This window comes from Larus michahellis, chromosome 3, assembly GCF_964199755.1.
Source record: "Larus michahellis chromosome 3, bLarMic1.1, whole genome shotgun sequence".
In the NCBI taxonomy this organism is placed as follows: domain Eukaryota; kingdom Metazoa; phylum Chordata; class Aves; order Charadriiformes; family Laridae; genus Larus; species Larus michahellis.
This window is the reverse complement of record NC_133898.1, coordinates 11,396,506-11,409,643: the sequence shown is the minus strand read 5'-3', so window position 1 is coordinate 11,409,643 and position 13,138 is coordinate 11,396,506. Positions and strand designations below refer to the sequence as shown.

Genomic DNA, 13,138 nt, shown 5'->3' with positions numbered 1-13,138 from the left:
CTCAAGGTAACTAAACACACTACAGTCTTTATTCCATCCTGAATGGCATTATCAGAATTGATAATTAATTGCTAGAGCCAGTGGTATCTGCGTAAGGCTTGAGCAAGTGAAAAGTGTATCTGTTAGCAGGCACTTTCCTTTTACATTCATGCAGTTTCGAACTGATGAGAAGACAATGACTGTATAAAACTGCTTTAGTGCCAGCTTAAGCTTGCAATTTCATTAGACATTGTGATAATTTCACTGACATATCATTAACTCTTCTTTCCTCTCCAACAATTTTTCTGTTTTTTTCTCATAAAAAATCATCAGAGAATAACAATTTAAAAAAAAAAAAAGAGATAAAGATATCTGCTTTTCTGTGTTGCTTTCACTGGACAAAATGAGAACCAATCAGTGTTTTGAGTAAGCCCAACGGGCTCTGAATGCTGGCTTATTCATCCATATTATTAGCATCTTGTACCAGATCCCTGTGAAGAATTACTAGGGAGCTGGAGCCTGGGTTTGATCAGATATGTGATATATATATACTCTAAAAAATATTGCAATAGTTTTTAAACTGCTGTAGCAACACAGGGAGTGCATTCAATAGGAAGTATCGCTTTCTGTTAGATAAGCTCTGAATGCTTCACGTCATAGGAGCCCAAGCATTGAAGGGTGTTTTTGGTGTTGTGTTTTGGGTTTGTTTTTTTTTTCTTTTAATTAAAAGGAATGGAAAATGAGCCCAGTTCTAAAGAATGGGCAGAAGGAACAGGAATTATCAGAGCTGCAGCTGGTATAAAGGAAGTGAATGTTATCACAGTTACATCTGCTAGAAAGGTTGTGTTACTCGTGCTGCTTTTTATTAGATAGAAGTCGGAGGGTTTTTGTCTTGGAATTGTGTCTCGCAGGAAGGGCTATACAGAACAAAGCACCCCTCAGATGAGCATGGGTTTGGGGCGGACAATGTGACATCGCAGGTTAACTCTGAAAAACACCTGTTAGGAAACTAACTGTTGCTGAGTTGCTGTCTTGGCTCTTGAACCCAAACAAGGCCTCGCAGAGGGGCCTGCTGTGAAAAATGGCACCTAGATGCTGTGGTCTGGCCACTGGCTTTGAGAAGTGCTGTAGATGAACTCAGAGTTGCAGTGAGGACGTGAGACTGATACAGACAGTGTGGGTTCCTTGATTTTATGCTTTGTTTTCATTACTTGGTTTCCAATTTTGTGCTCAAGAACTGATGCTTACCTGGAAAGAACGGTTTTGTTTGTATTTTTAAGCTAGTCTAGTATTTAAAGTGAGTTTAGGGAAATATTCAAAAGAATCTAATTTGGCTTCTCTTTAGGTAATCCTAGTAAAGGCGTGAACACCTCAGAGCGAGAAGTTGAGATAAGTTGGAGATCCCTAGAATTGTGTCCCGCCGAGCTCCACTGTACGCTGTCACTGTGAAGCAGCAGGATTTCGGGAGAAATCACCTTTAGCGAGAGAGCGCTAGTGTCCTCTGGCAAAGGGGAAAGTGATGGATAAATAACCGATGATTTCACAGAACCCCACCTTATTGCCAAGAACAACTGAATACTGGGGAGACTCGTTGAAATCACAAAACACTGCCCTCCCAAGGAGGGAGATGGCTATAAAAATCCTTCATGTAGCCATGCAGCAGCCAGAATTGGTGGGTGGCTGGCCAACTTAAGCATTTTGGGACAAGTTAAGATGACTCTAAATGAAAACTCCTGTGTTACAAACCACTGGAGATCTGTCACGTATATTCTTGTAGATTAATTTTATTTAAGCATATGTAGCTTTAAAAAAATACAATGAATAATCCTGTTTTTACAGAAAGGGTTTATGAACAAGTTACAATAATGCCACTGAAAAGACAAATTAAAAAAGAAGGTTTTAGCTTGAAAATACAGTATTTTGTGTTGTAGATTCAGGGAAATGGTAGTAAAGTATAGAGGCTTCCCTCTTCTCTGCATTAGATAGCTGGTTTGGATCATTGTTCTTGGGACAGAGCAGTATATTTAGTATGATGTGAATGGACATGAAGTCTAAGTATAATTTTTTTGTACAGTTATCAAGGAACCCACTACTCCAGTCAATTTGTGTCAAGTTTCATTTATGATACCAGAGCTCAAACTTGAAAAAAAGACATGGAAAGGAAGAGGGGAGTGGGGGAAAAAAAGCTCATGTAAAGTATTCGGTGTCCATCAGGGCAAGGGATTTTTTTCATGTTCCTCCTTCCAGACAGTGGTACCTGCCTTCCTGGCATGGTATTGCTTAATTTCCAAAAGTTGTTTTTTTTTTTTTTTTTCTTTCCCCCAAGGGTTTACCCACCTTAATCTCATTTCATTAAGTGTGTTGTAAATGCTTAAAGTTTTGCTTTACTGCAGTTATGTTGATGTGTTAGAGGAGGACAGAGGATCTCCGTCTTCATGCCTGTAGATACAGTGCCAGTAACTGCCACTTCTACGAGGTTGGGGGAAGCAAAGGATTACTCTGTAGGGCACGCACCTTTTCTCACTTCCCACCACACTGTCATCTACTTTACTTTCATGAGCAATAGTGGAAAGAAGCATCTGGCCCCCTATTAACTCACTAATCAAATATGAACACAAAACGAAGTCCAGTGTTACCCAAATGATGAACAGAAGTACAATTAAAACAGACCCACAGATGCTCTGGTTGCGCATCTGTGTTGGATCCCAGCCAGAGCAAACTGTTAGCTGTGCAGAAAAGTTGCCAAGCTCCTCACGATAAAATCAACTCCATAAAAACGTTATAATTAACGATTTCATTCTAACATCTTTGGATGCCTTTAAGTTATTGTTTCAGGTATGTTTTCTGCTGAGTTGGAAAGGTGCCCATTTCTATATTTCATTTTGTTTCTTAGGATCAGTCATCTAACCGCTTGCTTAACCTTCAGCAGTTATAAAGCATGTTCCTTTCCATGTACCTCGCTGCAATTAACAAATGGTTTAGGAGGATTCGCCAAGACCTGCGAAAGCAATTTCTGAGTCAGTTTGAGTGGCAGTACCTTGTCCTGGTATCTCCTGTTAGTAATCCGTGAGCTGGGGATCCTGGATTTGTCCTGGAGGAGGGCCACAAAAGTCTCCCATCGGTTTTCCAATTGACATAAAAAGCAAAGTGCCCCTGTAAGACCTTTCAGGATTTTTCATTCTATTATAGATTCCAAGTCAATACTGAGCCACAGTTGCCACATAAACTGTTAGCAGGAATCGCTAATTGCGCTCTGCTCCTCGTGCCTGGGGCACCTCTGGCAGCACCTGGGGCACCTCCTGAAGGCTTGCTGCCACGGAGCGTTTAATGGGCTCTCAGCGCAGGCTGCCATCCACAGGGGTGGGCTTGCTCCACCTCCACCCCTGGGGTTGTGTGTTTCCTCTGCCTCCCTTGCATCTGATGTAGGTACCGTGAGCCAGATCAGTGCGATCAGACACTGGAAAATCAGTCATTATTTTTAAATGGTTGATTTAAATTTTTTAAAATTGTTTTTTAATTGACTTACAAAGCCGATCCAGCTCACCACATGGTTGCATGATAGCTAGATCTTGAGAAATGTGGAGGTGGCAGTAGGAGGAAGTGCATAGCAAACTTTGTTTCGTGAGAAATTATTAATTTTGAAAAAGGGAGATAAGCTTTTAAACAATTTCAAGAAGAAACAAAGGTTTTATTTGTTTCATTTTTTTTCTTACAGAATAAATAGAAGCTATTTATCATAGGTAATTAATTAAAGGGCTTAAAGTTGAAACTTCAGAAATCTTAAAAAGCCCAATGACTGACTCAAGCTGAGCTTCTTTCCCTTCTCTGTATTGTTAATTTGATTTTTTTCTAGATTTCTTGACATTTCCTTGTAGTTGGTAATACGTGAACCTTTTTCTCTTCCAAAAATACTTCTGAGATGAGAAAACTGCACATTGCATAGTTTAAAAAAAAAAAAAAAGGCAAGCTCATTGCACTGGAAATCATATTTGTGGAATTGTTTGTCATCTAGGTTACAATAAAGCTGAAACATCAGCAAGAGGGTTTAAGAATTGCAGAGTGGGCCCTGGTGGAGCCAGCCTTATCCGGGGGGGGCTGCAGTCTCTGCTGTTCCCACTCCGTTTGCACCTTCTGCAGCTGGTGCCCTGGCTCCGCTGTGGTGCGGTGCTTGGCGGCCAGCGTTGCCTGGGAGGGAGCTCGCAACGGAAACCCTGTGGAAGTAGGGGATGGTGAGAGGGCACGTGGGCACAAGCGTTTGAAAAACCAACTGCTACGTTGAGTCACTTTCCCTTTTGTGTAACACACTGTCTTTAATCTCATTGAAAGCTGAAAAGTGTGCTGGTGTTACAGATTCATTAAGAGTTAAAGGATAAAAAAAAAAAAATCATGCTGGTTTAAGGCAGAGAGTGTGAGTATCGTTCACGTTGGGTTGTGAACATGATGAAGTTTGGGTCTGTTCAGTGTTGGCTGTTTACTCTCATCTATTGTAAAGTCAGGAGCAAAAGACAAGGATTCTGTCTGTAAATCAGAAGGTGTCTGTAATTACAGAAAATTACAGAAGGTGTCTGTAATGAAGAATTTCGTTTCTGGCCAGCTTTAGCTAGATGGCGTTATCCCTAATATCCCTTGTGTGATGGGAGTGGGTGTGCAGTGGAGAGGAAAATATTAAATAGACTGCCTAGTCTATTAATTTTTATATGCACTAACACTCTATGAACACTGTATCAGACTCCGTTAGGAAAAGTTGTTCTACATTGTATTGTAAAATATGCTTATGTGCATGTGTTAATCTGCATTATACTGGTAAAGTGAATAAAGGAGGGACAGCAAGGGCCTGTGCTTGTCAGGTTGGAGAATGAAGACTCCTACAATGGCGAAAGGGCTTGAGGAGGAGCGGATGGATCCTGTGGTCAATGAGAGCTTCCACAGCTGGTGTTGACAACAGGGATTTGGCTTTTGTGACCGTGGGACTGTCTTTGAATGTCAGGTCATCCCCCTGTCCAAATCAGGAAAAAGCATTTTTGCCAACCTGCTGGCAAACCGGGTGAGGAGAACTTTGACCTAGGAATGGATAGGAGAGAGCTGATGAGAAACAGACAAGGGAGGAAAGAGTGGACCAAATTGGTAAGCAAGGGATGTGGGGTGATGTGGATGAGGGACATCAGAAATCACACATAGGACCGAAGGGTGCCCACCTAAATGAGGAGGTGGCAAGAGGACAGCATTGTGGGGGAAGCACTGCTGCTTTTCCCGGGAAATCGGCACAACTGGGTGCCTCTTCGAAATGCTGCACGCTAACGCAAGCAGCATGGGGAACAAACAGGAGCAATTAGAGGTCTGTTCGGAGTTGCGGGGCTGTGATCTCCTTGGGATCATGGAGGTATGGTGGGAGAGTCCACGTGACTTGGGGTGCTGCTGTGGATGGATAGAGGCCCTTTAGGAAGGACAGGACGGGAAGGTGAGGAGGGGGAGCCGTCTCCTCTTGTTAGCAATGGGAAGGTATGGAGCTCTGCCTAGGGATGGGTGATAAGCCAGCGGAGAGCCAATGGGCCAGGATTAGAGCAGCTGGTGTGGGTGATGCTGTGTCGGGCGTCAGCTACAGACACATGAATGACGGGTAGAACATCTAGAAGCAACTACAGCTAAAATTACTTGAACTTCTCATTTTTAAAGCCCTTTCCACTTCCTTCCAATTTGGGAATGACATTTTTCAAGACTGCACTCTTCTCAAAAGTATTTTTGGGAAGTCTGAACAAAAACAGTTTAGCCATCTTTGTGTAAAATGATGGCTATGAAAGTGTTCATTTGCTATGACACATTCTTGGCAGACACCTATGGAACAGCTTTAGGGCCTCGTTAGAGATGTCCATAGGTGCGTTTAAAATCATTGTATAATTATTATTGTTTATAATGATGCTTAGAGACTCTGCCCAGCAATCAGAGACTTAAGGCAGTAGATGGTCTGCAGGCAGCAATGAAAAGCCAGCGTTAGCCCTCGACAACTTGCAAGAGAATTTGCCAGCAGCAGTGGCTGCACAGCTGCATATCCAGGGGCGAGTGGGGCGCAGCGGTGAAAATGCTGCCCAGCTGGCAAACCATGGCTGGCTGTGGAGATTTAGTGGGATACAGGGCCACGCTGCTGCCAGCGTTTGGTGTGCAGGGTGGAGGAATTGAAAGGAAGGGGAGTGCTGTGCCCCTTGCCACCGGGGAGGGGCTGCAGCGACACCCGCGCGTTTGCCTAGCCCCTCCGTGCCGCCCGACGGGGGTGACGCAGGGCAGCAAGCCACTGCTGCAAGAAGTCAGCTTCGTGTCTGCAATAAAGTGCTCGTCCCAGGGCAATTGTCGTCACCACTGACGACAACAGCCCAGGCACAGGGACGTACTCGGCCTCTGAGCATAAGGTGGACTATCTGAAAGTAAAGTTTTAAAATTGCCAGGAGATGGGAATAATTATGTTGCACTTCCCACTCTCCATTTGATCTTGTTACAGGAGCGCGAGTGAATGTGAAACTAGATCCTCTCCCTTATAGAAGCCCTCCAGATTAGTTTCACTTGATACGTTTTTTCATTAGATATTACTAGAGCTATGTTTGTCCCAAACTTCTGAAGTTTGACTTTGTCAGACCGCTTCCAGTGGCCATACTTTATGAATTCTCCTTTGGCATGTGTCTATACGCTAAAGCCATGCCTCCTGAAGGCACAGGTGCGGAGACGTTTCATATTGGTGGAGAACGCGGTGTTCCTGAAGCTGTTCCCTTTGGACCTGTGCTTGCCATGGCCCCCTGTGACCGAAATCTGCCAGACGCTGCCCCTGAGAAATGCCATTACTGTTGAGCTGAGGCAGGTGGACAGTCTTCCCCGCAGCTCTCCCATTAAATGTTTTCAGACACTTTTCAGTCAACTGTTTATTTCATGGAAAGAAACACGTTCAAACTTTTAAAAATCTAACATCATATGATCTTTCAACTAATACACCGCTGAATTAGGATAATAAGAAAAGCCTTTATTTATTACTGCCTTTTCCCCAAGCTGTTCTTCTTAGCTGCATTAAAATGGAATATATTTGGGCATAAAAGATGACAGCTCCTTTTCATGGCCTTTTACTGTATTTTTGCTGTGGCTGGTCAGACGCTTTTATCTAAACCTTTGTTCTTTACAGTGGAAAAATTTTCAGAGGATTTAAGAGAGCGATAGGAGAGTTCTCAGCGAAAATAAAATTTTCAGGCGATACTTGGAGCCGATCAGGAAATGGGATTTCACAGTGGCAAAGCTCCATGCCTTGCTGAAACTGGGCTCGGCTATGCGGCGCAGGTGCTGCTTCTGGGGGGCACTTGGGGCAGGGGGGTGTGATTTGCCTGTGCCCCTAGGAGCAGCCTGTGCCTACCTGGCAGCTCAAGGGCCGAGTCCTGGGCAAGCGACCGCTATGGGAGGAAGCCAGCGGCCCTTCTGGGTTGTCCTGGGGTACTGCTGGGTGGAAGCGGCGGGTCTGGCACGTCGCTGGGGAAGTGGAGGTACGCGACGAAGGAACATCTCGGAGTAGTGCTCGGGAGGGGAAAACGCGCAGGATGCTTTGGCACGGTGAAGGTGGAGAGCGTAGCCCGGCACGGACACGAGCAGGAGAACTCTGCGTGAGACCCAGCGCCGGCGGGTGTTCGGGGAGAAGGTTCGGAGCGAGAAGGGAGACGAGCGTTCGCTGTGACCGTTCTCGTGGCGCCCGTCAGTAGGGCCGGCCGGGTGCGGTGGCGGGGCCGGGCCGTGCCCCCGCTCTGGCGCTGCCGGCGGGGGAGCCGCGCTGCCCGCCTGCTCGGCCGCCGCGGGGGGACGCGGGGCCCCGCCGCAGGGACGGGCGCGCGGCAGGTGGCGCCCGCGAGCCGCGCGGGGACGGCGCCGCCCCCCCCCGCACGTGGCGCGCGCCCCGCTGAAAAGCCGCGAGCCGCCCCGCGCCCGCCACTGGCGGCGGCAGCGCCCGCGCGCCCCGCTCCGCGCCGCTCCTCCTGCCGCGGCGGAGCCGGGCCGGGACACCCCCCATCCGCGGCGCTTCCCGCCCGGCGGCGCGGGGCGCCCTGGGAGCCTCCGCTGGCAGCGCCGGGGAGCGGGCGCTCGCCGGCACCGCTGACCTGTTGAAAGACCCGGGCGCGTCGGGGCTCCCTTTGTCCCCCTCGCTTATTTTCCCTCTTTTCTTCCCGCCGGGGGAACTCTGCTCCCCAGACCGTGGCTCGGCTTCCTCCACGCCCTTTCCTCCTCCTCTTCCTCCGTGATTCTAGGATCCGCTGCCCGGGGCCGGGAGCGGTTTCCCTCGGAGCCCCCGGCCGCCGCCAGCGCTGGAGCCGGGGGCGCCTCCGCCCTCCCGCAGGAGCTGCCGCGGGCGCCGGGCTTGCCCGTCTCCTCCCGCGGCGGTGGGGCGGCCCCGGGAGGGCTGCGGCCCCTCGGCGGCGCGGTCCCCCCGGGCTGCCGGGCCGCCACCATGTCGAAAGCGGCGGCGGAAAGTGTCGGGGCGGCGCCGGCCGAGGACTTGTCCAAGGTGTCGGACGAGGAGCTGCTCAAGTGGAGCAAGGAGGAGCTGATCCGCAGCCTCCGCCGCGCCGAGGCCGAGAAGATGAGCGCGATGCTGGACCACAGCAACCTCATCCGCGAGGTGAACCGCCGCCTCCAGCTCCACCTCGGCGAGATCCGCGGCCTGAAGGTAGCGGGGTGGGCAGGGTGGGACCCCCGACGTTTCTGCCGGGTCTCCGCGCCCCCGCCCGCCCCGCCGGGAGCGGCCCCGGCAGGTGTACGGTCCGGGAGGAGCCGTTCCCGAGAATCGCGTGAGAAGCCATCGGGGACTGGAGGGAATAGCGTTTGATCCCGCTTAAAAATCGAGTGTCCGGTTAAGAGATGAGCAGCTCTTCGGCAGGCGGTGGAGCACAGCTGTTGTAGGCTCTGCCCCAGCACGCGCCGGGTTGATGAAAACGCTTAAGTCTAGTCACTTTAGTGTTAGACTTCATTGGTTTTCAGTGAGGTTAAATGATCCTGTCTGAAGTGCCCGTGAGAGAATAGCGTGCAGAGCTGTAGACATTCAAAAGGTGTTGTGTAGCTTATGCTGTTTTCCGTCACGATTTTAAGATGACTTGCTCGTCAGTCAGACAGTCTGGTCGGCTGCTGGAGAGAGCTGGTTATTCCGGGAGGCAGTGCAGTGTACGGCTGGCGATGGCAGACCCTTGGACTCAGTTTTGGGATGATCAGATCCGGTCCCTAGTTTATTGTCTGAAAAAGACATCTGATAACGCGTCTCTGATCAAACCATTTTCGATTGTATATTTCTGCAGACTACAGGAAGAGGCAGATCAAGTCCATAATGACTTAGCCCTTCTTAATTTAACTCCTTTGTTGGATGAGAAGCAAAGTCCCTGATGTTTCCTTCCCAGTTCTGGGAAGATAGCGGGACTGCTTACAGATACTTACCCCGGTGTAGCCTGTACACATGTATTATAGACCTAGCAAGTTGTCTTTAAAGTAGGCATAAATACAAAACATTTTCTGTCTGGTGCCTTTGGGAAAGGACATTTTTATTTTTTTTTTAGGAAATTCCTTCAGTGAGGTAATGCTGGAGGGAAGGAGAGGAGAGGCAGATGCAGTGTGGGCTTTTGAATTGTTACGTGAGAGTGCATTAGAAGAGCATTCTTGACTTGTAGAATGGCATTAAAGAACTCAATTATTGTGACAGTGTCTTTGATAATAGTGTGGCGTAGAATAAATAGCATGTGGGGGAAGACTGTTCCTGTCTCCCAAGTGTTTGAGTGTGTGTGTCCCCTCCCTCTTTTTTCACAATATACGTCACCTTGGGCGTAAATAAGACGCACTGATGATGGTACCTTATTAAAAATAAAGCTTACATTTAAAATGTAAGTTAAATGACAACATTTTCAATGTAAGTTAAGTTACAACAATAGCCTCTTTCCCCCAGTTATGTGCTGTGCAGAGGTGATGTGACATCATGCAGATTTACGCACCTTCCAGATAAGTAACAAAACACACCCAGATGCATAGGAAGGAGTCACAAATTCCTCTCTCAGTTTTGAACTCCTTAAGTGATGTTTAACTTCCGCCTTTTGTTCAGATGCCCCGGCTGGAACTTTTAAAAGGAATTTGGGAGAAGGATGTTTTGAGCCCTGCGTAGTGTCCGGACGTGTACCTCCTTTGTCCTGTGGGAAATAACTGGTCCATGAGTAGCAATGACCAGCCGCGCCTGGCTCTGACGGATGGGTGCCTGCTGCTTCTGATTGATGAACTGGGCCCCTCCGCAACCCCTTTATTCCACCATGGGGTCATTTTGAATATCTCTCACCAGCACAGATTTTTTTAAGGATACCTTGTAGCCTCATTGAGGTTTATCCTTTGTCAGATAGGGGTTGAAACTGGTCAAGTTCAAAGTTATTTTGAGACAAAGATCAAAAGCACGCGTGCACACAAATCCAGTGGAGTTACAAAAGCTTCCTTTTCTTAAGAAACAGTGCTAAAATGTCCTTTTCAAGTAGCTAAATTTTTAAGAATTAAGGCTAATCTCTACTTCTATCGTCATACGTAAGAAGCGATGAATATTTAGATGGGAGAAAAATAAATATGGTCACAAGCCAGTTCAGTAAAACTAGGAGGGTGAAATACTGAAAACGTTTTCTTTGGCATATTATCCTGCTATAGTAATAGCTTCAACAATTTTGCTTCAGCCTGTTCCTCACTTAAAGAAGGGTATGGAATCATGTACTTCATTTTGTTAGGAGTGAACAATCTATTAAAGCAGATTTATTTCATTTCAGAGTGGCTGAAGCAATTCTGATTAAGTGATGACTGACAAGACTCTTTTATGCAAATCTGAACAAAATCAAACAAAACCAGAATATTTTAGATCTCTAAAAAGTTCATCTTTATATGTGAATATGCTTTAGGGAATAGAGAGTATAAATGTTAATAATTAATTATTTAAGTGAGATTACTGATGTACCTTGCAGTTTTATTCAGCTGTGACTCTCAGGTGAATGTTTCTCAGGGGAGCGAGGTCATCATGAGAGAGCTTATGATCTTTGCCCAGTTCGGGAGCTAAATTATTCTGATACTTAGCATGAAAATTAATTAAGCACCTGAAACTTTTATGCTGTATCAGAAGTTAGTCTTTGAACCCTTCAAGATTAGCTTGACATTGTAGTTACTTTTCGCTGGGCAGCAGCCTTGTTCGTTTGAAGCATGATGCTTTTATAATGTGCCAGATCTGCACACACAATTATTTATGCCTCACTTGAGCGTCAGGTGCTGGGCTTCTGGCAGTGCTATTCACCGGCTTGTACAATGGTAATAGTGTAATGCGAATTCTTTTAGACACTTCTCTGTCATGATTGTCTTTCTTTTAAAGGATATCAACCAGAAGCTGCAAGAAGATAACCAAGAACTGAGAGACCTTTGCTGCTTCCTGGATGATGACAGGCAGAAAGGCAAGAAAGTGTCCCGCGAGTGGCAGAGGCTGGGCAGGTACAGCGCTAGTGTTATGCACAAAGAGGTTGCCTTATACTTACAGAAGCTGAAAGAACTGGAAGTGAGGCAGGAAGAGGTGGTTAAAGAAAACCTGGAGCTGAAAGAACTGTGCGTGTTGCTGGATGAGGAGAAAAGTGGTGGAGCAGGCAGCCGGAGCTCTATCGACAGCCAGATCAGCCTGTGCCAGTTAACCGCGGCGAGTACTTACATCCGAGACGTCGGTGACGGGAGCAGTACTTCCAGCACAGGGAGTACAGACAGTCCAGACCATCATAAACATCACCCAAGTACCAGTCCGGAACATCTGCAAAAGTCTCGGGGAGAAGGCAGCCCTGAGCATCAGAAGCACAGGAGTGTCAGCCCAGAGCACCTCCAGAAGCCTAGGAGTTCTGGCAGTCCTGATCATCACCTGAAAGGACCAAGTCCGGAACATCACAAAAGCATTGTCAAAGCACCTGAACAACAAAAGCACAGCAGCAGCAGCCCAGAAACTCTTCCAAAGCATGTTCTGAGTAGTAGCCCTGAACACTTCCAAAAGCAGAGGCCCGGTAGCAGCCCTGAGCATCAAAAGCACAGCAGTGGCAGCCCAGATCACCTTCAAAAGCACACGCCGAGCGGAAGCACGGAACATCTCCACAAAGTGAGGGGTACGAGCCCTGAGCATCTCAAACAACACTATGGAGGGAGCCCGGAGCACCTCAAACATCTCAGTGGGGGCAGCAGAGAAGGTACCCTCAGGAGACAAGTAACAGATGAGCTGTCACCTCACCACAGAAGTATATACAATGGAATGAATGGTGGGTCAATACATTTAGTGAAAACTCACTTTGAAAATTACTAAGGTAGTTTCAGTGCTATTTCAACTGTTTCTGGAAAAGGAATAATGTTTTATGTGAAATGGAAGGTAACAAGTCTGGCGTCAGCATTATTCCTTCAGCAGTTGAGTTAATCGAAGTATACCCGTTTGTCCGTCCAGCAAGTGCTGGGTCGATGAAACCAGTGCATCTTGAGTGCTGGTGTAAGGTATCGAGAAGCGGCTCTTGGCCTTGGTCCTGCTCTGGGGTTGGTAGGTGTAAACTCTTTGTCCCCTAGGCAGATTTGTGTTTACGTCAGAGAAGAATTGCGTATGTTTCTTGTCCTGCCTGTATTTGAGTCAGCAGAATGGAGGTGAATGTCTCCGATTTCATTTCCGCTTTCCTAACCTACCCTGTCTGTAGTTTTAAAGATGTTAAAATTTCCTGTTTATTGATGGAAGGCTTCTTACATCCTTTCCCATGATGAACAGTGAGGCTCAGTATAAATGACTTTGATGGCTCCCAACGCTTTTCAAAGCCTTCCGTTTGCACGTGTTTAATTATAACAAGTTAGAAGTTAAGGAAGATCTTAGGGTGGTTTTTTGTGCTGTTATTGCTGCATTTTAGAAAGATACCCAATAAACATGCCTAGCTTTTAAGAGCTGTGTATCCTTACTGATTGAAATTAATTACTTTTTAAAAGACAGTCACAATTTAAGTATCTTGTTATTTTCAAAGACAAGTGGTTACAACCATATTGAAATAAATGAAATGATTAAAAACAAAGTTCAAACATCCTACTATGCTGTAGAAATAACTTAGCAGAATTTCTATAGCCTGCTCCATTTCGTTTCTTCTATGTG

The 13,138-nt window shown here is 46.8% G+C and overlaps 1 protein-coding gene across 8 annotated transcripts in view; it reads left to right on the top strand.

Moving 5' to 3' along the window:
* Positions 1-13,138, top strand: part of CCDC85A (coiled-coil domain containing 85A) — a 262,997-nt gene that overhangs the window by 108,988 nt on the left and 140,871 nt on the right. For 4 of the 8 annotated variants that reach the window (XM_074578557.1, XM_074578554.1, XM_074578552.1 and 1 more), the window contains exons 1-2: positions 7,916-8,662; positions 11,363-12,278. In XM_074578557.1, the coding sequence (XP_074434658.1) occupies positions 8,444-8,662; positions 11,363-12,278 (1,135 nt within the window). In that variant the 5' untranslated portion in view covers positions 7,916-8,443. Of the gene's footprint in view, positions 1-7,915; positions 8,663-11,362; positions 12,279-13,138 lie in introns of those variants that run through there. The other 4 variants (XR_012585929.1, XM_074578556.1, XM_074578555.1 and 1 more) reach the window with 1 other exon arrangement.